The sequence below is a fragment of the Ranitomeya imitator genome, chromosome 1 (assembly GCF_032444005.1).
Source record: "Ranitomeya imitator isolate aRanImi1 chromosome 1, aRanImi1.pri, whole genome shotgun sequence".
In the NCBI taxonomy this organism is placed as follows: domain Eukaryota; kingdom Metazoa; phylum Chordata; class Amphibia; order Anura; family Dendrobatidae; genus Ranitomeya; species Ranitomeya imitator.
The window spans coordinates 953,347,180-953,373,821 of NC_091282.1; the positions used below are offsets into that span (position 1 = coordinate 953,347,180).

Genomic DNA, 26,642 nt, shown 5'->3' on the forward strand with positions numbered 1-26,642 from the left:
ATCGGAGGAGCATCATCATGAACCCCCTGACAACCCCAGCTTAACACAGACATCGATTTCCAGTCAAGGACTGGATTATGAGTTTGTAACCATGGCAGACCAAGCACTAGGACATCATGCAAATTATACAGTATCAGGAAGCGAATCACCTCCTGATGAACAGGAGTCATACGCATGGTCACTTTTGTCCAGTACTGAGGTTTATTCATAGCCAAAGGTGTAGAGTCAATTCCCTTCAAAGGAATAGGGACTTCCAGAGGCTCCAGACTAAACCCACAGCGATTGGCAAATGACCAATCCATAAGACTCAGGGCAGCGCCTGAATCCACATGGGCATCGACGGAAATGGATGATAATGAACAAATCAGAGTCACAGACAGAATGAACTTAGACTGTAAAGTACTAATGGCAACAGACTTATCAACCTTTTTTGTGCGTTTAGAGCATGCTGATATAACATGAGCTGAATCACCACAATAAAAGCACAACCTTTTTTTCCGCCTATAATTTTGCCGTTCACTTCTGGACTGAATTTTATCACATTGCATTATCTCAGGTGACGGTTCAGACGACACCGCCAAATGGTGCACAGGTTTGCGCTCCCGTAAACGCCGATCAATCTGAATAGCCATAGTCATAGACTCATTCAGACCAGTAGGCGCAGGGAACCCCACCATAACATCTTTAATGGCCTAAGAAAGGCCATCTCTGAACCTTGCAGCCAGGGCGCACTCATTCCACTGAGTAAGCACCGACCACTTCCGAAATTTTTGACAATAAATTTCTGCTTCATCTTGCCCCTGAGAGAGGGCCAACAAAGCTTTTTCAGCCTGAATCTCTTGGTTAGGTTCCTCATAGAGCAAACCCAATGCCAGAAAAAACGCATCCGCATTAAGCAACGCAGGGTCCCCTGGTGCCAATGCAAATGCCCAATCCTGAGGGTCACCCCGCAGGAAAGATATAATAATTTTGACTTGCTGAGCAGGGTCTCCAGAGGAGCGAGATTTCAAAGAAAGAAACAACTTGCAATTGTTCCTAAAATTCAGAAAACGAGATCTATCTCCAGAAAAAAACTCTGGGACAGGAATTCTAGGTTCAGACATAGGAGCATGTACAACAAAATCCTGTATATTTTGAACCTTAGCGGCAAGATTATTCAGGCTGGAAGCCAAACTCTGGACGTCCATGATAAACAGCTGGGATCAGAGCCATTCAAAGATTAAGAGGAGGAGGAAGTAGCCAGGCTGCAATAAGGCTAGGCAGCAAACTCTGAGGGAAAGAGAGAGAAAAAAAAAAACTTCCTCAGACTACTTATCCTCCTACTTCAGCCAATACAATTAACACTTTGTGGGCCGGTTATACTGTCATGATCCCAATGGCAGGGGATCACTAAAGGACAAGCACAGATACAAACAAGCTCTAGGGCGATGGAACCTGAGCTGACCGCGACCCTGAACCTAACACACAAATAAAAGTAGCCGGGGAACGTGCCTACGATGATCCTAGACGTCTCGCTCCAGCCGAAGATCTAACTTCCCCTATTAGAAGAAACACAGACCTCTCTTGCCTCCAGAGAAATACCCCACAGAAATAGCAGCCCCCCACATATAATGACGGTGAAATGAGAGGAAAGCACATACGCAGTATGAAAACAGTTTCAGCAAAATGAGGCCCGCTAAAGCTAGATAGCAGAGGATACAAAAGTGAACTGCGCGGTCAGCGAAAAACCCTTCAAAAAACCATCCTGAAATTACTTGAACTCATGTGCCAACTCATGGTACATGAGGAGCAATTTCAACCCACTAGAGCAACCAGCAGCAAGAATCACATATCTGCAGGCTGGACTAAAAAACCAAATAAAGCAAAACACCAAAACAGGAAAATCCAAACAGCTTGACCAGAAGGTTCTAGGAGCAGGGAGCAGAGATAACAAGACACACTGGATACATTGATAACCGGCGAGGAAATGCCAGCAAAGCCAGGTTAAATAGGAAACTCCCATATCCTGATGGAACAGGTGGAACCCAGAGACCCAGGAAAGACAAGTCACCCAGTACCATCAGTAACCACCAGAGGGAGCCCAAAAACAGAACTCACAACAATTTCCTCTGCAGCACTACACTTTTCCCCTTTCGACCTCGTTCACACGTTATTTGGTCAGTATTTTTACCTCAGTATTTGTAAACTAAAACTTTGAGAAAACAATCAGATGAAAAGTATATTAGAAACACGTCACCATTTCTGTATTTTTCTCCCACTCCTGGTTTTGGCTTATAAATACTGAGGTAAAATACTGACCGAATGCTGAAAGTGTGAATGTGGCCTTATACACAGCCTCCACCTGCAGCACCTCACTCCTCTATACACAGCCTCATACTGCAGCACCTCACTTCTCTCATTTTCCCATTATGCCTCTCATTTTCCCCCTCACATCTCTCATTTTTTCCTCACACTTGTCATTTTTCGATAACGCCATTATTTTCCCCTCACACGTGCACAGCAACTTCCCATTATGAGCACAGCGGTGTAATCCATGAGGCTCCTCCCTTTCCCTTGATGTCATGCATCACAGGAGCAATTCCATTCTAGACATGACGGAGCTAGATGTGGCCTGAGGGATCATACTCACGAGAAACTCAGATGAGTCTCGCATGTTAATACCCGGCACTCAGATCGGAGCGTGCGGCTGCATGGGAATACATGCAGCCGCACACTCCGTTCCTCTGTGCCAGGTATTGCCGTGCGACAGTCATCCGAGTGTCTCGCAAGTGAGTAGGAGCCCTGATACTGATACTCTGAAGGCGGTGGCCCTGATTGTAGCTCGCAGCGGCTGGAACGTTGCAGCCGGTGAGTTTTGCAGGGTGGCTTTCGAGGTGAATGTGTCTCCTCCCATGTGCGCTAACAACGTGGGCCATGTGGACAGGGCTTTGCGTGTGGAGCGAGTGTGGCTTGATACATACACACATACATATACTCAGCTTTATATATATAAATCATGTGAGTAATGTACATATGCACCAAACAGATACTGAGACCAGTTATAAATATAAAATATATATCCAAATATAATACTAATGACCCCTGTAATAATAATGGCAATATGTAACCTAAAAGCTAGAATATCATGCAGAGAGACATATCTATATATAACGGCCACCATCTGTGATACTTCTTATTCCAGGGGTTATTAGTATATTACTCATGTGATGTCGGGGTTTCCTTATTCATTGGTACATTCTATGTTACATTTTCTGTATAGATTTGCCAGGGCAGGTTTTGCCAATCCCTTTCTGTATTGTGTGACTGCAGCTTTCCTTCTCTTATTACACTGCTAGTCACAAGAGACGCCAAGCACGCTGGCAGGTAAGGGGGTCTGCAGCGCTGCCATTCTATGGCCCCTGAAGGAGCCGCTGGACGAGGGGTTTGTGAATTGATTCGCTCATCTCTGCACTCTATTTCTAGTAGTCCCATAGACAATGAATGGAGCGCAGGTCAAATATTTGCACCTCCACCCCATTCAGGACAGGGCTGTGCAGAGCTCCGGTGTTAGGGATCAGACCTGCAGTGATCACTGGGTTATTCCCTGTTCTGAGGACATGGGGCCATTTGAATTCTGATAATCCTTTAACCCCTTAGCGACCGCCGATACGCCTTTTAATGGCGGCCGCTAAGGGTACTTAAACCACAGCGCCGTTAATTAACGACGCTGTGGAAAAAGTCAATAGCGCCCCCCAGAGGCCGATTTTCTCCGGGGTCTCGGCTGCCGGGGGTAGCCGAGACCCCAGAGAACATGATTCGGGGGGTTTTTAACCCACCCCGCATTTGCGATCGCCGGTAATTAACCGTTTACCGGCGATCGCAAAAAAAACAAAAACGCGATCTCTTTTTAATTTCTCTGTCCTCCGATGTGATCGCACATCGGAGGACAGAGAAAAGGGGTCCCAGGTGGTCCCCCAATACTCACCTAGCTCCCCCGATGCTCCTCGTGTCTCCCGGTGGGCGCCGCCATCTTCAAAATGGCGGGCGCAGTGCGCCCGCCGGCCGGCACCGGGAGAATCTTTGGGGTCTCGGCTGCCGGGGGTAGCCGAGACCCCAAAGAGCATGATCGGGGTCGGTTTTACCGACCCCTGTTTTGCGATCGCCGGTAATTAACTGTTTACCGGCGACCGCAAAAAAAAAAAAAAAAAAAAGTAAAGTGTAATTCTCTGTCCTCTGATGTGATCGCACATCAGAGGACAGAGAAATAGGGGGATTCGGGGACCCTACAATACTCACCTGTGTCCCTGGATCCTCTTGCTGCTCCTCCTGGCCGCCAGCAGAAGAACATGGCGGACGCATGCCCAGTGCGCCCACCATCTATCTCCATCTGCCGGCCGGCAGGAGAACAGCAGTTGGGGCTAAAATTAGGGGTAGGGGTAGGTTAGGGGTAGGGTTAGGGTAGGGTTAGGGCTAGGGTTGGGGCTAAATTTAGGGTTAGGCCGGCTTCACACTCAGCGTATGAAAATACGGTCCGTATATTACGGCCGTAATACGCTGAAATGTCCCGAAAATAGTGGTCCGTAACTCCTCCGTAGGCAGGGTGTGTCAGCGTTTTTTGCGCATGGCATCCTCCGTATGTAATCCGTATGGCATCCGTACTGCGTGGTTTTCTCGCAGGCTTGCAAAACCAACATACCGCTATAGAAATGATCCATGTGTCCCAAAAAGAAAAAAATATATATATATACTGTCTATATATATATATATATGTCATTAGACACATACAGTGGGGCAAAAAAGTATTTAGTCAGTCAGCATTAGTGCAAGTTCCACTACTTAAAAAGATGAGAGGCGTCTGTAATTTACATCATAGGTAGACCTCAACTATGGGAGACAAACTGAGAAAAAAAATCCAGAAAATCACATTGTCTGTTTTTTTTATCATTTTTTTTGCATATTATGGTGGAAAATAAGTATTTGGTCAGAAACAAACAATCAAGATTTCTGGCTCTCACAGACCTGTAACTTCTTCTTTTAGAGTCTCCTCTTTCCTCCACTCATTACCTGTAGTAATGGCACATGTTTAAACTTGTTATCAGTATAAAAAGACACCTGTGCACACCCTCAAACAGTCTGACTCCAAACTCCAATATGGTGAAGACCAAAGAGCTGTCAAAGGACACCAGAAACAAAATTGTAGCCCTGCACCAGGCTGGGAAGACTGAATCTGCAATAGCCAACTAGCTTGGAGTGAAGAAATCAACAGTGGGAGCAATAATTAGAAAATGGAAGACATACAAGACCACTGATAATCTCCCTCGATCTGGGGCTCCACGCAAAATCCCACCCCGTGGGGTCAGAATGATCACAAGGACGGTGAGCAAAAATCCCAGAACCACGCGGGGGGACCTAGTGAATGAACTGCAGAGAGCTGGGACCAATGTAACAAGGACTACCATAAGTAACACACTGCACCACCATGGACTCAGATCCTGCAGTGCCAGACGTGTCCCACTGTTTAAGCCAGTACATGTCCAGGCCCGTCTGAAGTTTGCTAGAGAGCATTTGGATGATCCAGAGGAGTTTTGGGAGAATGTCCTATGGTCTGATGAAACCAAACTGGAACTGTTTGGTAGAAACACAACTTGTCGTGTTTGGAGGAAAAAGAATACTGAGTTGCATCCATCAAACACCATACCTACTGTAAAGCATGGTGGTGGAAACATCATGCTTTGGGGCTGTTTCTCTGCAAAGGGGCCAGGACGACTGATCCGGGTACATGAAAGAATGAATGGGGCCATGTATCGTGAGATTTTGAGTGCAAACCTCCTTCCATCAGCAAGGGCATTGAAGATGAAACGTAGCTGGGTCTTTCAACATGACAATGATCCAAAGCACACCGCCAGGGCAACGAAGGAGTGGCTTCGTAAGAACCATTTCAAGGTCCTGGAGTGGCCTAGCCAGTCTCCAGATCTCAACCCTATAGAAAACCTTCGGAGGGAGTTGAAAGTCCGTGTTGCCAAGCGAAAAGCCAAAAACATCACTGCTCTAGAGGAGATCTGCATGGAGGAATGGGCCAACATACCAACAACAGTGTGTGGCAACCTTGTGAAGACTTACAGAAAACGTTTAACCTCTGTCATTGCCAACAAAGGATATATTACAAAGTATTGAGATGAAATTTTGTTTCTGACCAAATACTTATTTTCCACCATAATATGCAAATAAAATGTTAAAAAAACAGACAATGTGATTTTCTGGATTTTTTTTTCTCAGTTTGTCTCCCATAGTTGAGGTCTACCTATGATGTAAATTACAGACGCCTCTCATCTTTTTAAGTGGTGGAACTTGCACTATTGCTGACTGACTAAATACTTTTTTGCCCCACTGTATATGTATATATATTAATATTTTTTCCAGCGCTATACAGCTTGAAAGCCGGTAATTGAATTACCGGCTTTTTCTTTCTCCTGCCTAAAACCCGACATGATTTGAGACATGGTTTACATACAGTAAACCATGTCTTCTCTCCATTTTTTTTGCAGATTCCACACTACTAATGTCAGTAGTGTGTATCTGCAAAATTTGGCCGTTCTAGCTCTTAAAATAAAGGGTTAAATGGCGGAAAAATTGGCGTGGGCTCCCGCGCAATTTTCTCCGCAAGAGTAGTAAAGCCAGTGACTGAGGGCAGATATTAATAGCCTGGAGAGGGTCCATGGTTATTGGCCCCCCCCTGGCTAAAAATATCTGCCCCGAGCCACCCCAGAAAAGGCACATCTGGAAGATGCGCCTATTCTGGCACTTGGCCACTCTCTTCCCATTCCCGTGTAGCGGTGGGATATGGGGTAATGAAGGGTTAATGCCACCTTGCTATTGTAAGGTGACATTAAGCCTAATTAATAATGGAGAGGCGTCAATTATGACACCTATCCATTATTAATCCAATTGAATGAAAGGGTTAAATAAAACACAAACACATTATTTAAAATTATTTTAATGAAATAAAAACAATGGTTGTTTGAGTATTTTATTCTACGCCCAATCCAGTCACTGAAGACCCTCGTTCTGTGAAAGAAAAAACATAATAAACCAACAATATACTTACCCTCCGCAGATCTGTAACGTCCAACGATGTAAATCCTTCTGAAGGGGTTAAAACATTTTGCAGCAAGGAGCTTTGCTAATGCAATGCTACTCCTCGCTGCAAAACCCCGGGGAATGAGGCTAAATATAGATCAATGAGCTATATTTAGCTTCATTTGCGGTGAGGCGCCCTCTGCTGGATGTTAATAGATCGTGGGAACTTACCTAGAAAGCTCCCAGGCTTTCTAGGAAAGTTCCCACGATCTATGAACAGCCAGCAGAGGGCGCCTCACCGCAAATGAAGCTAAATATAGCTCATTGATCTATATTTAGCCTCATTCCCCGGGGTTTTGCAGCGAGGAGTAGCATTGCATTAGCAAAGCTCCTTGCTGCAAAATGTTTTAAACCATGTCTCAAATCATGTCGGGTTTTAGGAAGGAGAAAGAAAAAGCCGGTAATTCAATTACCGGCTTTCAAGCTGTATAGCGCTGGAATAAATATTAATATATATACATATATGTGTCTCACTGACATATATATATATATATATATACATATATATATACCTATTCTATGTGTACACATTTATTCTACCTATTCTACTGTAAGCTGTCAGTGTGATTTTACTGTACACCGCACTGAATTACCGGCTTTTCTCTCTAACAGCGCTGCGTATTTCTCGCAAGTCACACTGCTTGTCCGTGTGTAATCCGTATTTTTCACGCTTCCATAGACTTTCATTGGCGTATTTCTTGCGCAGTACGGTGACAAACGCAGCATGCTGCGATTTTGTACGGCCGTAGAAAGCCGTATAATACTGATCATTAAAATACGGCAGATAGGAGCAGGGGCATAGAGAATAATTGTGCCGTATTTTTTGCGAGTTTTACGGACGTAGTTTCTGCGCTCTTACGTCCGTAAAACTCGCAAGTGTGAAGCCGGCCTTAGGGTTGGGGCTAAATTTAGGGTTAGGCTTCTTTCACACTTACGTCGGTACGGGGCCGTCGCAATGCGTCGGCCCGACATACCGACGCACGTTGTGAAAATTGTGCACAACGTGGGCAGCAGCTGTAGTTTTTCAACGCATCCGCTGCCCAATCTATGTCCTGGGGAGGAGGGGGCGGAGTTACGGCCACGCATGCGCGGTCAGAAATGGCGGATGCGACGTACAAAAAAACGTTTCATTGAACGTTTTTTTGTGCCGACGCTCCGCCAAAACACAACTGATCCAGTGCACGACGGACGCGACGTGTGGCCATCCGTCACGATCCGTCGGCAATACAAGTCTATGGGCAAAAAACGCATCCTGCGGGCACATTTGCAGGATCTGTTTCTTGTCCAAAACGACGGAATGCCAAACGACGCAAGTGTGAAAGTAGCCTTAGGGTTGGGGCTAAAGTTAGGGCTAGGGTTGGGGCTAAAGTTAGGGTTAGAGCTTGGATTAGGGTTAGGGTTTGGATTAGGGTTGGTATTAGGGTTAGGGTTGGCATTAGGGTTACGCTTGGGATTAGGGTTAGGTTTGGGATTAGGGTTAAGGTTAGGGTTGTGATTAGGGGTGTATTGGGATTAGGGTTAGGTTTGAGGTTAGGGTTGAGATTAGGATTAGGGGTGTATTGGATTTAGGGTTTTGATTAGGGTTACGGTTGACATTAGGGTTGTTTTGGGGTAAGGGTTGTGATTATGGTTAGGGTTAGTGATTAGGATTATGGATCAGGTTGGGATTAGGGTTAGGGGTGTGTTGGGGTTAGGGTTGGAGCTAGAATTGGGGGGTTTCCACTGTTTAGGTACATCAGGGGGTCTCCAAACACGACAGCCAATTTTCCGCTCAAAAAGTCAAATGGTGCTCCCTCCCTTCTGAGCTCTGCCGTGCGCCCAAACAGTGGGTTACCCCCACATATGGGGCATCAGCGCACTCGGGATAAATTGGACAACTTCTGGGGTCCAATTTCTCTTGCTACCCTTGTGAAAATAAAAACTTGGGGGCTACAATATCTTTTTTGTGAAAAAAAAAATATTTTTTATTTTCACGACTCTGCATTCTAAACTTCTGTGAAGCACTTGGGCATTCAAACTTCTCACCACACATCTAGATAAGTTTCTTGGGGGGTCTAGTTTCCAAAATGGGGTCACTTGTGGGGGGTTACTACAGTTTAGGTACATCAGGGGCTCTGCAATCGCAACATAATGCCCACAGGCCATTCTATCAAAGTCTGCATTCCAAAAAGGCGCTCCTTCCCTTCCGAGCTCTGCCGTGCGCCCAAACAGTGGTTTACCCCCACATATGGCGCATCAGCGTACTCGGGATAAATTGGACAACAACTATTGCAGTCCAATTTCTCCTGTTACCCTTGTGAAAATAAAAACTTGGGGGCTAAAAAATCTTTTTTGTGGAAAAAAAAAATATTTATTTTCACGGCTCTGCATTATAAACTTCTGTGAAGCACTTGGGCATTCAAGGTTCTCACCACACATCTAGATAAGTTCCATGGGGGGTCTAGTTTCCAAAATGGGGTCACTTGTGGGGGATTTCTACTGTTTAGGCACATCAGGGGATCTCCAAACGCGACATGGCGTCCGATCTCAATTCCAGCGAATTCTACATTGAAAAAGTAAAACGGCACTCTTTCCCTTCCAAGCTCTGCGGTGCGCCCAAACAGTGGTTTACCCCCACATATTGGGTATCGACGTACTCAGGAGAAATTGCACAACAACTTTAGTGGTCTAATTTCTCCTGTTACCCTTGAGAAAATAAAAATTTGTGGGCAAAAAGATCATTTTTGTAGAAAAAATGCAATTTTTTTTTCACGGCTCTACGTTATAAACTTCTGTGAAGCACATGGGGGTTCAAAGTGCTCGCCACACATCTAGATAAGTTCATTAAGGGGTCTAGTTTCCAAAATGGTGTCACTTGTGGGGGGTTTCCACTGTTTAGGCACATCAGGGGCTCTCCAAACGCGACATGGCGTCCGATCTCAATTCCTGCCAATTCTACATTGAAAAAGTAAAACGGCACTCCTTCTCTTCCAAGCTCTGCGGTGCGCCCTAACAGTGGTTTACCCCCACATATTGGGTATCAGCATATTTAGGAGAAATTGCACAACAACTTTAGTGGTCTAATTTCTCCTGTTACCCTTGTGAAAATAAAAATTTGTGGGCAAAAAGATCATTTTTGTAGAAAAAATGCGATTTTTTTTTTTTCACGGCTCTACATTATAAACTTCTGTGAAGCACATGGGGGTTCAAAGTGCTCACCACACATCTAGATATGTTCCTTAAGGGGTCTAGTTTCCAAAATGGTGTCACTTGTGGGGGGTTTCCACTGTTTAGGCACATCAGAGGCTCTCCAAACGCGACATGGCGTCCAATCTCAATTCCAGCCAATTCTACATTGAAAAAATAAAACGGCGCTCCTTCACTTCCAAGCTCTGCGGTGCGCCCAAACAGTGGTTTCCCCTCACATATGGGGTATCGACGTATTCAGGAGAAATCGCACAACAACTTTTGTCGTCTAATTTCTCCTGTTACCCTTGTGAAAATAAGAATTTGTGGGCGAAAAGATCATTTGTGTGTAAACAAAAGCGATTTTTTATTTTCACGGCTCTACGTTATAAACTTCTGTGAAGCACTTGGGGGTTCAAAGTGCTCACCACACATCTAGATAAGTTCCTTAAGGGGTCTAGTTTCCAAAATGGTGTCACTTGTGGGGAGTTTCCACTGTTTAGACACATCAGGGGCTCTCTAAACGTGACATGGCGTCCGATCTCAATTCCAGCCAATTCTGCATTGAAAAAGTCAAACGGCGCTCCTTCACTTCTAAGTTCTGCGGTGCGCCCAAAAAGTGGTTTACCCCCACATATGGGGTATTGGCGTATTCAGGAGAAATTGCATAACAAAATTTATGGTTACATTTCTGTTTTTACACTTGTGAAAATAAAAAAAATGGTTCTGAATTAAGATGTTTGCAAAAAAAAGTTAAATGTTCATTTTTTCCTTCCACATTGTTTCAGTTCCTGTGAAGCACGTAAAGGGTTAATAAACTTCTTGAATGTGGTTTTGAGAACCTTGAGGGGTGTAGTTTTTAGGATGGTGTCACACTTGGGTATTTTCTATCATATAGACCCCTCAAAATGACTTCAAATGTGATGTGGTCCCTAAAAAAAAATGGTGTTGTAAAAATGAGAAATTGCTGGTCAACTTTTAACCCTTATAACTCCCTAACAAAAAAAATTTTGTTTCCAAAATTGTGCTGATGTAAAGTAGACATGTGGGAAATGTTATTTATTAACTATTTTTCGTGACATATCTCTCTGATTTAAGGGCATAAAAATACAAAGTTTGAAAATTGCAAAATTTTAAAAATTTTCGCCATATTTCCGTTTTTTTCATAAATAATCGCAAGTAATATCGAAGAAATGTTACCACTAACATGAAGTACAATATGTCACGAAAAAACAATCTCAGAATCAGCGGGATCCGTTGAAGCGTTCCAGAGTTATAACCTCATAAAGTGACAGTGGTCAGAATTGCAAAAATTGGCTCGGTCATTAAGTACCAAATTGGCTCTGTCACTAAGGGGTTAAAGAGAACCTGTCATTTGCCACAAATATGTAGTTTGTGGTTATCTGGTGTTCTTGGTATCTGGTAGTTCGTTTTTTGTAATTTTTGCAACATCTCTTCTTATATGCGCTTTGTACTATTCCTTCCAGAACTATATTGCTATCTAGGCGTTACCAGATGGCGTTGTGGCCTCATACCGTCAAATCAGTGTAGGCTATGTGGGTCCATGGACAATGGAAGGAGGGACTAGAGTTCTGAGCCCACATCCAGTATTGGTTAGCCAAAACCAGGAGCAGAACAATCCGAGCAAAATTCTAAGGCCATGTTCACACCATCCTTTTTTTCATGCGGAATCGCCGCGATTTTCCCGCTGCGGGTCCTCAGCTGTATTCCATGCAGGGTACAGTACAATGTACCCTATGGAAAACAGGAACTGCTGTGCCCACATTGCGGAAAATCCCGAAAAATGCTGCGCTGAATAGCCGTGGTAAAAAAGAAGTACCATGTCACTTCTTTTTGCGGAACTGCAGCGGTTCTGCACCCATTGACCTCCATTGTGAGGTCAAACCCGCAGTAAAACCCGCAGATGAAAAAAATATCTGCGGGTTTTCTGCGGTTTGTGGTGCAGAACCGCTGCAGTGTGGCTGCCCCCCCCCCCCCCGTGCCCCAATCCCACCCCCCCATGCTCCGATGCCACCCCCCCCCCCCCCCCGTGCTCCGACCCTCCCCCCCCTGTGCCCTCATCTCCCCCCCTTATACTTACCCGGCCTCCCGGTGTCCGTCCGTCTTCTCCCTGGGCGCCGCCATCTTCCAAAAGTCTGCCCGGTCGGCAGATTCGTTCCAAAGTGCATTTTGATCACTGAGATATAATCTATCTCAGTGATCAAAATAAAAACAATAGTAAATGAACCCCCCCCGCCCCCCCTTTGAAACCCCCATAGGTAGGGACAATAAAAATATAAAGAATTTTTTTTTTCCACTAAGGTTAGAATAGGGGTAGGGGTAGGGTTAGGGTATTTTCAGCCATTTTAACCCTAAAAACTTCCTAGAAAACACACAGACTGTGCATAGAAAACTGCATTAAAAAACGCACCAAAAACGCACCAAAAACGCATAAAAAGGACCTGCGTTTTCTGCCAAGAGCTGCTGTTTTTAGTCCTGAAAAAAGGAGGGAAATCAGGAACGTGTGAACATAGCCTAAGAACTCCAGAAATGGTGACTTGTTTCCATCCCCCACTCCTGGTGTCTGGCTCACAACTACTGGATACTGACATAATGTGTGACCGTGGCCGAAGGAAAGGTTGCGCTGTAATGTTGTACCTAGGGCTGGGAACCATTGTCGCCTGCCTGCAGGACATGCTTGGCCATAAGCCGCCATGTGAGGAGAGCGGACGGTCCTCCCATCCCCCGCCTGGACTGGCCGCAATGCCCGGTCACAGTGGGGGCCCCGCGGTGTCTGGGCATTGTGGTGCTTGGTGTACGGACCGTACTCCCCGGGACTGACGGCCTCCGCTACCCCCTGTACTGTGGGTGAGGCGACTGCACAGGAACATGAACCGCAGCCCGTGACAGTGTGCACACAGCTCTACCCTTCACAGTAGGGAGTGGCCGGAGCTGGTCAGAGTGACTGACAAGTGCAGCCCCTCCTATGGGAAGGTCACTAGTACTGAGAGATGCTCTCTGTGCATCACTTACACAGCGCCGCCTGCAGGTGCCTGGACAAGCCATGTGACCTGTGACGTCATCTCTCTGCGCCCGTCTCCAGCCCTCAGGAAGAGGTAAGCGCAGCGTTTCGTGTGCGGTATCTGCAGTCCGGTTGGGAGCAGGTGCCCGCGGTCAGTCCGGTCACATGGGGTCCGGCAAAGAGGGAGGGAGGCCGTGCTGAGCGGTGACAGCCTGTCACCGGACACTGCCCAGCAGCACACGTGTGCTCTGTGCCCGCACTGCCGGCACTCGGACCCCGGCTCGGTGGAGGCCTTCTTCTGCCGGTACTTGGATGCTACTCATCTCTTTGGAACCTTTTTCACTCTTTTAAGTAGAAGTTTCTGATTTCCCGGCTCTGTCCCCACTGGTGCTCGAGAATGACAGCAGGGTAGATGGGTGGGCACCAGAAGGGAGCCATCTATATATATAATTGCCAAAGGGTTTTTCCGTCTGTCTGTCCTGGAAATCCCGCGTCACTGATTGGTCGAGGCCGCCAGGCCTCGACCAATCAGCGACGGGCACAGTATCAACGTAGAAATCCCGCGTCTCTGATTGGTCGAGGCCGCCAGGCCTCAACCAATCAGTGACGGGCACAGTATCGACGATGTCATAATGGTTGCCATGGCGACGATAATGTCATAAAGGTTGCCTCGACCAATCACCGACGGGCACAATCTGCCGCGAATTCTGGAATCATCATTGTAAATATACTACGGGGACATGCATATTCTAGAATACCCGATGCGTTAGAATCGGGCCACAATCTAGTCTAATATATAAAGCTGAATGTGTGTGTGTATGTGTGTGTATGTCCGGGATTGGCATCTGCACCGTCGCAGCTACAGCCACAAAATTTTGCACAGTCACACGTCTGGACCCCGAGAGCGTCATAGGCTATGTTGTGAGGTGAAATTTTAACCCCGCGCGTTCCAATTCACCACACAATTTTGCCCCTATCTACATAATGGGGAAAAAAGTGAAAGGAAAAGTGTTGGAGGCGTCGAAGCTACAGCCACAAAATTTTGCACAGTCACACGTCTGGACCCTGAGAACGTCATAGGCTATGTTGTGAGGCGAAATTTTAACCCCGTGCTTTCCAATTCACCAAACAATTTTGCCCCTATCTACATAATGGGAAAAAATGAAAGGAAAAGTGTAGGAGGCAAATTGACAGCTGCCAGATGTGAACAAGGGGGACTTAAAGAATGAGAGCGATGGCGCCAAAGAGTATATACCGTACAGTTGCTAAGGTGGGGCCCCGACATGGGATACTCACCACACACGGGGATATGAACACACACACAAAATGCGCCACACACTACCACGTGCTTGAACACATATTACCCTCAGCACACATTTCACCACAAATACACCAACCTCGCCACATAAAAGTTGAAACACAAAAGTCGCCACTCAAAACTCGCCACGCGCAGAACTCGCCACATGCAAAAACTAGGCTCTTGCAAAACTCACCACAAGTGCAAAACTCACCTCATGGAAAACTCGCCACACGCAAAACTTGCACACGCGGAAAAATTGCCACATGCACAAAAGTGGCAACAAATGCAAAAGTTGCCTCACACAAAACTTGCACATACTCAAAAGGCACCACACATAAAACTCGCCACGCGCAACACTCGCCATGCGCAAAACTTGCTGCACACAACTTGCTACACTAACCTGTCACATGCAACTCGACACACAAAAAGTTGCTATACGCATGTTGCCACACAAAACTCATCTCACAAAAGTCGCTACATGCATGTCGCCACACGCAACTTAACACACACAACTTGACAAACGAAACTCGCCCTAAAACACACACAAGTCTGGTATTATCCTTCAAAAATAAAAATCTGATTAATAAGTAGACAAATTACAACAAATGTACCATATAGGAAACACGGCAGCTGTCAGTCACATGACCTGTCTATTATGTGTATGTGTGAGCTAATATATACTGCCAGGGGGAGGGCTTCCTGTTGGCTGGGGATTTATCAGGCTGCCAATTTAGCTTACAAATACTGAGGTAAAAATACTGAGCAAGTAACGTGTGAACGAGGTCTAATACAGGAGGAGATGACACACAGGTATATACTATATACAGGGGAGATGACACACAGATATATACTATATACAGGAGAGATGACACACAGGTATATACTATATAGAGGAGGAGATGACATACAGGTACATATATATACAGGAGGAGATGACATACAGGTATATACTACATACAGGTATATGCTATATACAGAAGATGACATGCAGGTATATACTGTATACAGGAGGAGATGACATACAGGTATATGCTATATATAGAAGATGACATGCAGGTATATACTATATGCAGGAGGAGATGACACTCAGATATATACTATATACAGGAGGAGATGACACACAGATATATACTATATACAGGGGAGATGACACAGGTATATACTATATACAGGAGGAGATGACATGCAGGTATATGCTATATATAGAAGATGACATGCAGGTATATACTATATACAGGAGGAGATGACACACAGATATATACTATATACAGGGGAGATGACACACAGGTATATACTATATACTGGAGGAGATGACATACAGGTATATACTATATATAGAAGGAGATGACATTCAGGTATATACTATATACAGGAGATGACATACAGATGTATACTATATATAAGGGAGATGACAAACATGTTTATACTGAGGTAATGAGGTGAAAATGAAAAGGTGTGAGTGCAAAATGACAGGAGTGAGGAAAAATAGTGGAGTGATCAGAAAATGACAGATGTGAGGTTGAAATGAGAAGTGTTAGAGGGGAATGAGAGGAGTGAGGGAGAAAATGAGAGGCGTGATGGGAAAATAAGAGAAGTGAGGTGCTATAACTAACCACAGATATTTACTATGCCCAGGCAACGCCGGGCTCTTCAGCTAGTCTACTATATAATTGTCTAAGGGTCACTTCCATCTGTCTGTCCTTCTGTCACGGTTATTCATTCGCTGATTGGTCTCGGCAGCTGCCTGTCATGGCTGCCGCGACCAATCAGCGATGGGCACAGTCCGGAAGAAAATGGCCACTCCTTACTCCCCGCAGTCTGCCTGTCGCCCGCATACTCCCCTCCGGTCACCGCTAACACACAGTTAATGCCAGCGGTAACGGACCTCGTTATGCCGCGGGTAACGCACTCCGTTACCGCCGCTATTAACCCTGTGTGTCCCCAACTTTTTACTATTGATGCTGCATATGCAGCATCAATAGTAAAACGATCTAATGTTAAAAATAATAATAAAAAAAAAACCTTATTCTCACCTTCCGCCGTCGCGTCCTCTCCTCGCCATTGCAAGCGGCAGGTTCCGCTTCCAAAGATACTATGGTAGAAGGACCTTCCATGACGTCACAGTCATGTGACCGCGACGTCATGGAAGGTCCTGCGCTCATACCAACCCTGGGATCGGACACCGTACACAAGCGCCAGAACTACAACGGGCTCTTCGGATGGTGAGTATGTTTATTTTTTAACCTGTTACATACGTGACTGTGCAATATACTACGTCACTGTGCAATATACTACGTGGCTCTGTGCTGTATATTATGTGGCTGTGCAATATACTACGTGACTGGGTACCTTACCTTCACACTGACCAACTTCACAACGATATCGCTAGCGATCTGTGACGTTGCAGCGTCCTGGCTAGCGATATCGTTGTGTTTGACACGCAGCAGCAATCAGGATCCTGCTGTGACATCGTTGGTCGGAGCAGAAAGTCCAGAACTTTATTTCGTCGCTGGATCTCCCGCAGACATCGCTGAATCGGCGCGTGTGACGCCGATTCAGCGATGTCTTCACTGGTAACCAGGGTAAACATCGGGTTACTAAGCGCAGGGCCGCGCTTAGTAACCCGATGTTTACCCTGGTTACCAGTGTAAATGTAAAAAAAACAAACACTACATACTTACATTCCGGTGTCTGTCGCTTCCCTCGGCGTTCTGCTTCCCTGCACTGTCAGCGCCGGCCAGCCGTAAAGCAGATTACAGCGGTGACGTCACCGCTGTGCTTTACGGCCGGCGCTCACAGTCAGTGAAGGAAGCACAGCGCCGGGGGACAGACACCGGAATGTAAGTATGTAGTGTTTTTTTTTTTTTTACATTAGCACTGGTAACCAGGGTAAACATCGGGTTACTAAGTGTGGCCCTGCGCTTAGTAACCCGATGTTTACCCTGGTTACCAGGGGACTTTGGCATCGTTGGTCGCTGGAGAACTGTCTGTGTGACAGCTCTCCAGCGACCACACAGCGACGCTGCAGCGTCGCTAAATGTGACGGTACCTTAAGAGTATGTGGACACAACGTCTGTTTTAGGTGGATTCTGTGCCAAAAAAGTGAACATTTGTACAGCAAGGTTGAAACGTCTTGCTTTACATATACTCTTTCTTTTGTATAATCACTTCAGTCTTAAAAAGCTGTGAAGTAGCTACAAGCAGTGCACGATGTGCTAAAGATGTCCAGGAAGATGTTAGAAAAGCTGATTTAGAGGAAACACCGCCGTCGTTTACCGTAGCGTCTCGCGTCATACCGTATGCAAGTATGCCATCATTGCACATACCCTAAAATTGGAGTCTGCTGGTCCCCAGCATTGACCAAATAATGCCATTGGACAACTGAAAAGTGAAACATTTCTGGTCTTTGCTTGTAGATTTCCAGCTTCTGTGGATAATCCCTTTGTAGCAAGTTACTGTCCATACATGTAAGTGCCTTTCTTATTGATCTTTCTTACTAGACCTTTAGTATGATTTTGTCTCTTGGTAAAAATAGCAGAAATGTTTTAAGAATTTATATAATTAGGATATAGTGATTTCAGCCTCAAAACATGTGCACTTTAAGTGTACAGTGGGGGAAATAAGTATTTGATCCCTTGCTGATTTTGTAAGACATGAACAGCCTATAATTATAAGGGTAGGTTAATTTTAACATTGAGAGATAGAATATCAAAAATAAAATCCAGAAAATCACATTGTATAAATTATATAAATTTATTTGCGTTTTGCAGTGAGAAATAAGTATTTTATCCCCTACCAACCATTAAGAGTTTTGGCTCCTACTGACCAGTTAGCCGCTCCTAATCAACTCGTTACCTGCATAAAGACAGCTGTCTTACATAGTCACTAGTGATGAGCGAATATACTGGTTACTCGAGATTTCCCGAGCATGCTCGTGTGTCCTCCGAGTATTTGTTAGTGTTCGGAGATTTAGTTTTCATCACCTCAGCTGAATGATTTACAGCTATTAGCCAGCTTGATTACATGTGGGGATTCCCTAGCAACCAGGCAACCCCCACATGTACTCAGCCTGGCTAACAGATGTAAATCATTCAGCTGCGGCGATGAAAACTAAATCTCCGAGCACTAAAAAATACTCGGAGGACACCCAAGCATGCTCGGGAAATCTCGAGTAAGGGTCATATCATATCAAGTGATCCAAATATGAATATTTTTTTTTTACCTTACGTCTTTAGATTTTTTTTATTTTTTGTTTTTATGAAGTACAACTTTAGTTAATTACAAATTAAAAGTTTAGAATTTTTTTCTTCATCAGTTAATTTTTTACAGATTTTTAAAGTTTTGAAAAAGCGCGGATTTTGGCCTGGTATGGCTTTACATTTTTTATCATATCTCGGGCTAGAATTAAGATAGAGAGGTGGGAGAGGCATCATTTTTCTCAGAACGGTACCAGCTTTCATTTGATATGTCACAAGACTATGTTTCTTTATATTTTGTTTTGGAGAAATCAAATTAAAAATTTTGATGCGCAATTCTGAAAAAAACATATGTTTTAAAATTGTGAAAACATGCATGTGTTACTTGTGTTCTTGTTTATATTTGTACAGGGACTCAACTTGGGATCTATCAAATTTGTATTTTTTTTTTTAAGCCTTGAATCATCTGATTTTATGTTTGTGTGAGTTTCTTCCTTTTTTCTTTTCAAATTACAACTTGGGCTACGTTCACATTAGCGTTACGCTAATGTGCGTCGCTGTTGCGTCGGCGACGCAGCGGCGACGCGCCCCTATGTTTAACATAGGGGACGCGTGCGTCGTTTTGGTGGCGTTTTTCGCCACGTGCGTCGTTTCCGACGCTAGCGTCGGACGCAAGAAAACGCTACATGTAGCATTTTCTGTGCGTCCGATTTTCGTCAAAAACGACGCGACGCTAATGTGAACGTAGACTTATTGCATTCAACATTTATATGTAACAATAAAGAAACACAAAAAACAAATACCGAAGTGCCAGAATAAATACATCTTAATCATCATAACAACTTGCTCAGCATTTTCAATCTGAATTCTTTGAACAAGCCAAAAGATAAAAGGTGATCATATCCTCAAGTGTAGTTTTCTAAATACAGTCTGATCCTAATTACATGTTAAAAACAAGATTAAAAGAACCAATATTTCTACCACCTATTTATACATGGAACAAATTTTTTTCTACTATATCACTAAACATGTCATTTCTGAAGTGTTTAAGAGGAATAGTACAGTAGTTAAATCCTCGTTCTATAAAATATGAACTAATCAAACAATTAATAGTAGGTTTTTACACGGCCTGTTATCATCAATGTGTCCTTTCTAGTGGGTGAGATGTCATCTTGTCCATAAGGGCTCACTAGCAATGGCCGTTTCCTTCTGTGTCAGAGTATGTGCGGCCGGTCATGGTGCTCGGCTCCACCTGAGTTATATCTGATTTTTGTTCACTTTTACAATGTCTGGTTTTCTTGGTACACAAAGGACGGCGCTGGACCAGAAAGTGCAGAAAAGTCACTTCTACGTCTTCATTTTCACAATCTTTGGAGAGTCCAGTAGCCGCCAGCGCCGATCATATTCACAGGTCACATCACCAGTTCTGTCATCCATTGCCGATCTTGTGCCGCCTTCTACCACTTCATGGTCGTCACTGTCTTTATTTCCACTACATGGGATGACAGTGCGGTATTGCTGAGTCCCTGTGATGGGTTCTGCTTCCTGTAACCGATGTTTTCACAAACTCTCCTCCTCCTCTTCGTAGTCCTGGTTTGTAAAATACATGAACTGGATGTTAAGAATATTTTTCTCCCTCCATTTGAGGAGTTTCCTGGGTGATAAGATTTGGTGTGAATATGGCCTCTGGAGGCTCGAGCTGCCGGTCGGTCATCTGCTCTGCAGTCATCGTCTACCCCTGGTCATTCTCGGCCCTAACAAAGCTTCTCCTCTGTCCTCTCCTGCTTCTAAGTGGTAACATAATAAAATAATACAGTAATATCTAAAAATCATGGATTATTTGGTAAGTATGGACCCCACACTGTTAGACCAGGCTGAACAGATCTGAAATCAAGATTTTTGAACTGACACTGTAATAGTTTTATTTTTTAAAATATGATCCCATCATGATCCCATCTTGTATTTTGGTACAGATGTGGATAGGAACATAGCACGCACATGTGCAGTTTTTGAAATTTTTAAATTAAACGTTTTTTTCGGAAATGCGTTTTAAAGTTTTGCGCTTGCGTTCGCATAGGTAAAATATTATCAAAGATACTCTTGTGAGATATCAGGTGAAAGCCTGTACAGTTCTGAGTAGAATGGTGTTTATTTTGTTTTTCTATCTCTTTTCTAGCCTGAGTTATGGGGAGAAAGGTAAAGGCAGGCAACACCAAAATTCGCACCTTTTCCGAACTTTGAAAATTAATAACAAATAAAAAAAAATATCTAGAATTTTTTCTTCTTCACATTTTGCATTCTCTGACACACTGTTACCAAAAAACAAAATCTCAAAAGAATTAAATATAGTGGTAAAAATCATTGGTTCACTTGACATGGAATGACCCGTAACCAGTATATTCGCTCATCAGTAATAGTCACCTTTATAAAAGACTTCTGCCCACAGACTCAATTAATCAGTCAGACTCTAACCTCTACAACATGGGCAAGACCAACGAGCCTTCTAAGGATGTCAGGGACAAGATCATAGACCTGCACAAAGCTGGAATGGGCTACAAAACCATAAGTAAGACGCGGGTTGAGAAGGAGACAACTGTTGGTGCAATAGTAAGAAAATGGAAGAAATACAAAATGACTGTCAATCGTTCTGGGGCACCATGGAAAATCTCACCTCTTTGTTGTGTTTGGAGGAAGTGAAATGCTGCCTATGACACAAAGAACACCGTCCCCACTGTCAAGCATGGAAGTGGAAACATTATGCTTTGGGGGTGTTTGTCTAAGGGACTACCTCACTGCATCAATGGGAGAATGGATGGAGCCATGTACTGTAAAATCCTGAGTGACAACCTCCTTCCCTCCATCAGGACATTGAAAATGGATCTTGGCTGGGACTTCCAGCAATACAGTGACCCAAAACATACAGCCAAGGCAACAAAGGAGTGGCTCAAAAAGAAGCTCACTCATTAAGGTCAAGGAGTGGCCTAGCCAGTCTCCAGACCTTAATCCCATAGAAAACTTATGGAAGGAGTTGAAGCTCCGAGTTGCCAAGCGACAGCCTCAAAATCTTAATGATTTAGAGATTATCTACAAAGAAGAGTGGACCAACATGCCTCCTGACATGTGCGCAAACCTCATCATCAACTACGAAGAACGTCTGACTGCTGTGCTTGATAACAAGGGTTTTGCCACCAAGTATTAAGTCTTGTTTGCCAGAGGGATCAAATACTTATTTCTCACTGCAAAATGCAAATAAATTTACCGTATACAATTTATTCAATGTGATTTTCTGGATTTTATTTTTGATATTCTATCTCTCAATGTTAAAATTAACCTACTCATAAAATGATACTGTTCATGTCTTTGTCAGTGGCAAACTTACAAAGTCAGCAAGGGATCAAATACTTATTTCCTTCACTATATGTGCGCAGTGGCAGTGTTTTTCCTGAAACGTCATCTTTGATGCCTTCAATGTCATCTTCTGGTAGCTTGGCCCCGACTTGTTTACTTACAAATTCTATATCTAAAGTATAGCAGAAACTGCCTGAAGAATGAACAAGTGTCTTTTAGCTTCTACATGGCTTTCAGTGCCTGAAGTGGTTAAAGAAGACAGAACAAATGCACGGAAGGTCGTTCTGACATTGCTGCATTGCTGTGCACATGTTCATTACTGTAGACGTTTGATTGCATTTTCAGGCAGAATCCACCTGAAAAAGATGTTGTATGCACAAACCCTAACAGGATTTTCTCTGCATGAATTTTCTACAGTACAGGTTGTCAAATCCTGGCAATGCATTGTGTGCACTGTCAGGATTCTGCGCTTCTGCTAGTTTCCAAATCACACACTTGCGCTCATGTAACCACCTGTTCGATCTGCCATTTGTGCAGATTCCTTACAGTGAGCACATTGCACAAATTGAATTAACTTATGTGGTGCCTGGAAAACCCTTTTAATATTGCACAGTGTGGAGGTCCCTCGTACGTCAGACCTCGGCATGCATTAAGTGGCATCCCTTTGATACCATTCTATCACACACCATTATTGTTCCCATCAAATCTCATGTAATTTGCGGTGGCCTTTGACGCAAATGTGAGCTAAGCTTTACAATGTAACGGTGCAGGAGCTCTGATGGTACCGGCATAGCAGGCCCAGAAGGACAAGTCCGTCATCTCTCTATTAGACTTCTTGCCCGAGGGCGAATTTCCACAATTGTGTGGTTTCTCGGACCCGTCACTTGGGTCCATGTGGAACATCCCACATGTCGCAGACACATTGACAAACATTGGTCAGTGTGCATCTGTCATGTACGTGGACTAAAGCTGTTTGCGTGAATGAGGCCTGAGAGGGAGGGATTGTCAGCAGGGTGAGACACGACTGCAAGCAGTGTGGTACGATGACGGCCGGTAAGTGTCACCAGTCTGTGCCTTCATAGCTCACATTCTATTTTCAGTGCATTTTGCTTAATAAATCTCAGTACATTTTAAAGGAGTTATCCCTGATTTGTGAAAAGTTCATCATGAGCAGTGAATGGGTTACATATAAAGCATTCCCTCCTCTTCAGTCTATACTTTCTGCATCATCACATGCTGTACATGATTATATGGCCAATTGCTATACTATTTAAGCAGCAGGGGACCGGTTATGTCACAGCCGCTAGATGAACGTAATGTGATTGTCACACCTGAGCTTCACATTATTTTCATCTGAGGGTCGTGACATAACCGGTCAGACCCCCTGCTGAGCTGCTTGCCACTGCAAGAACCCTAGCTATAGTATGTTTTCCCCCTATCTTTACCCTTCGTTACACATTCCCCTGATGAATCCTCTGAACAGAGGAAGAAACGCGTAGGAAGACACTTGGCTTTGGGGTTCATTTAGACAGTACCATACTTGAGGCATAACCGGGTATAGCAGTGTAATTCCCTGAGCCGACTAACTCCGATCCCTCCGGCGTCTATGATTCAGGCTCATCATACAATACTGGTGACGCCTAACCTTTTATGAGCACTTGCACTTTATATGTTTATTCCAGTGCTCCATATGTATACAAATTATACTAAGATATTTTATAGTTCTGGTTAAAAGTTATGTTTTATGTATATTTCTCCCCCTGCTGGGTAAATTGACTGTATTTGGAGAATTTGTACAGGTCTGCCCATTGCAGCGGACCCCTGCTCTTTTGTCAGTTGCTATGCTGGTCTTGTCAGTCACTTGCCAAAGCTGCCGCCATCACGCTTGAGGCCGGTGATTGGCTGCTGTGGTTCTTAAACACTTCATCCACCACATTCGGATCCTTCAGACGGAATGTGAATACCCACCTCTTCGAGAAAGCACGCTAACCCCCAACCTACTGTCTCCTTCCCCACCATTTGTAGAATGTAAGCCCGCAAGAGCAGGGTCCTCGCCCCTCTGTATCAGTCTGTAATTGTTAGTTTGCTTACTGTAAGCGATATCTGTAATTTGTATGTAACCCCTTCTCATGTACAGCACCATGGAATCAATGGTGCTATATAAATAATAATAATATATGCTTATGAGGCTAATAGTTTGGGTCAGGGGACCCGCAGCTGGGCTTTCTATGTATCATGAAATCCGCTGGTCGGAAAGCGGCCTATGTGAATCGTGACGGAGAATGAAGTTTCGGAAGAGACGGGCTGGACATTAATGACTCGGAGTAGTGTCAGGCTGTAGGTGCCACTTCTGTGAAGGTGCTAGCCTTATGTCTTGGTGCCGAGCTCCCGGCTCGCTGTGTTCATTGCGATAACGGAGGAAGCACCTGGCTTCATTTACTTTGATTAGGAATTGGCTTCACGTTTTGTGCTTTCTTATCAGCTTCTACACGAACCTGATTGAAAAGCCACAGAAATTCTTGGAAATAAAGGTTTCATTGGGATCTCCATTTTATCACTATGATTTAACCTCTTCCATGCCTGCTGACGTGTTTTCAGTAAATATTATGTTCTTTGTATTGTAAAGTGATTGCCCAGGAGAGTAAGATGAAAAGGGTAGTATTATTAGCAGTACAGTATAAGGACTGCTACCTTATTATATTGGTAACGTAGCCACTGCTGTGTGAGTGGGTATCAGTGCCCCCACAGAGCCATCCATGGCTATGCGGGGAAGCCATAATGCAGTGCTGTGATGGGTGGATGTGAATTTACCTGTCACTTGTATAATTAGCATATTGTATCACTTCCTGCTAAATACTGGGACCAGACTGCATCCAGTGATGTGAGAGCCATTTTCAAGCATGGCATAGCCCAAGGTTAAATGTGCTCTCTAGCTAAAGAATTAACATTAAGGGGGTTGTCCACTTTTAGGCTATGTGCCCATGTTGCAGAAATGCTGTGGAAATGTCCACAGTATTTCCCCAACTCCCTGCCGCGGGTAAAACGCATGTGGAATTCACATGCGTTTTTCTGCAAAAAACAGGCGTTTTGCAAGCGTTTTTAGCTTGCAGAATGCTTGTGCTTTTCCAAGCGATTTGAAGCATCACTTGGAAAAGTGATTGACAGGTTGGTCACTTGTCAAGCATAGTGCTTGACAAGTGTGACCAACTTTTTACTATTGATGCTGCCTATGCAGCTGAAAAGAGCAGTCGACCCGCTTTCTTCATACATGTTCCTGATAATGTCATGATGATGGGCTTCCTGGGACCAGAGTTGATGCTTTCGGATCTGGATACCTTTGATAATAGAAGTTTGTTGGTAGGTTATATAATTGGATGTGTAACGGGGTTTGTTCTGCCTAAAACTCAGTCCCTACATACAATTGTTTGCACTTGGATTTTATAAAAATTGTGGGACTTTTTGCTTTTCCAGTTTTCAGTCCATCTTGGCCGTGTTCACACAGTGTAACTGTTGCGCACTTTAGATTGTCTTGTAGTTTGCTGCTGGTTCCACCATGTAATTAGATGGGGCTGCATAACTCTTCTTTCCCCAGCCGCCTGATGTGGGCGAGATCTGTAGCCCAGTCCACATTTAACACATACCGAACAAGTTTTGGTTTTCAGGGAATTCCAGGGCATATTTTTCACTTCGGCCTGAGGATTCATGTACAATGGCAGAAAAGCCAAGTGACCGTGTAGAGGCTCAATCACAAGTATTCTCACATACGGAGTCCAGCAGGAAAGAACTGACCCCTAGGGGGGAGCAGCAGGGGTCTTATGGATGCCCTCACAGCTCTGTACAAGATAAAAGCCTCAAATGGCCATGTGTGTGAGAGGAGATCTACACTTTCCACCTGTGACATGGATTTTGCACACGCCACCTATAAATCCTGAATTTGGTGTGAAGCGTACAGAATGGCAGATGCTAGCACCGAGCTGTCAGAGAATGTTGCTGTACCCGGGGAAAACAACGAAGTGAAAAATTAGATCTTTGACTTTGGAAACTCTATTTTGTAGATTAGATTACGGTAGTTCCAATTTAGCCGCCATGTCTCCAACAGCTTTGGCCACTGATTGACTTACCAGGCTGGCATTTCAGGGCCATTTTAGTGTATGGTTCTAGGCATGGCCTGAACTGGAATGTGACCCCAGTATACTTGTGTATTTTACCGGCTACACATCAGCATGGCGGATGCTTGGAGCACGTTGGGTATTTGCAGCAGATTTTTCTTAGAAGGTTAGTGGAAATCCAGCACTTGTTTTCCAAAGTGAAGAATAACAAAAACTTGTCTGGAAACATCTACTATATAATTATCTAAGGAGTACTTCCATCTGTCTGTCTGTCTGTCTGTCACGGATATTCATTGGTCGTGGCCTCTGTATCATGGAAATCGCTGATTGGTCGCCGCAAAACAGCCACGACCAATCAGCGACGGGCACAGTCCGGAAGAAAATGG

General features: G+C 44.4%; 1 protein-coding gene across 2 annotated transcripts in view; it reads left to right on the forward strand.

Annotated features, from left to right (window-relative positions):
- The first annotated feature begins 13,280 nt into the window (after window positions 1–13,280).
- Window positions 13,281–26,642, forward strand: part of AIMP1 (aminoacyl tRNA synthetase complex interacting multifunctional protein 1) — a 132,112-nt gene continuing 118,750 nt past the window's right edge. The window contains exons 1-2 of one of the 2 annotated variants that reach the window (XM_069743718.1): window positions 13,327–13,397; window positions 18,020–18,070. In XM_069743718.1, the coding sequence (XP_069599819.1) occupies window positions 18,069–18,070 (2 nt within the window). In that variant the 5' untranslated portion in view covers window positions 13,327–13,397; window positions 18,020–18,068. Of the gene's footprint in view, window positions 13,398–18,019; window positions 18,071–26,642 lie in introns of both variants that reach the window. The other variant, XM_069743719.1, reaches the window with a different exon arrangement.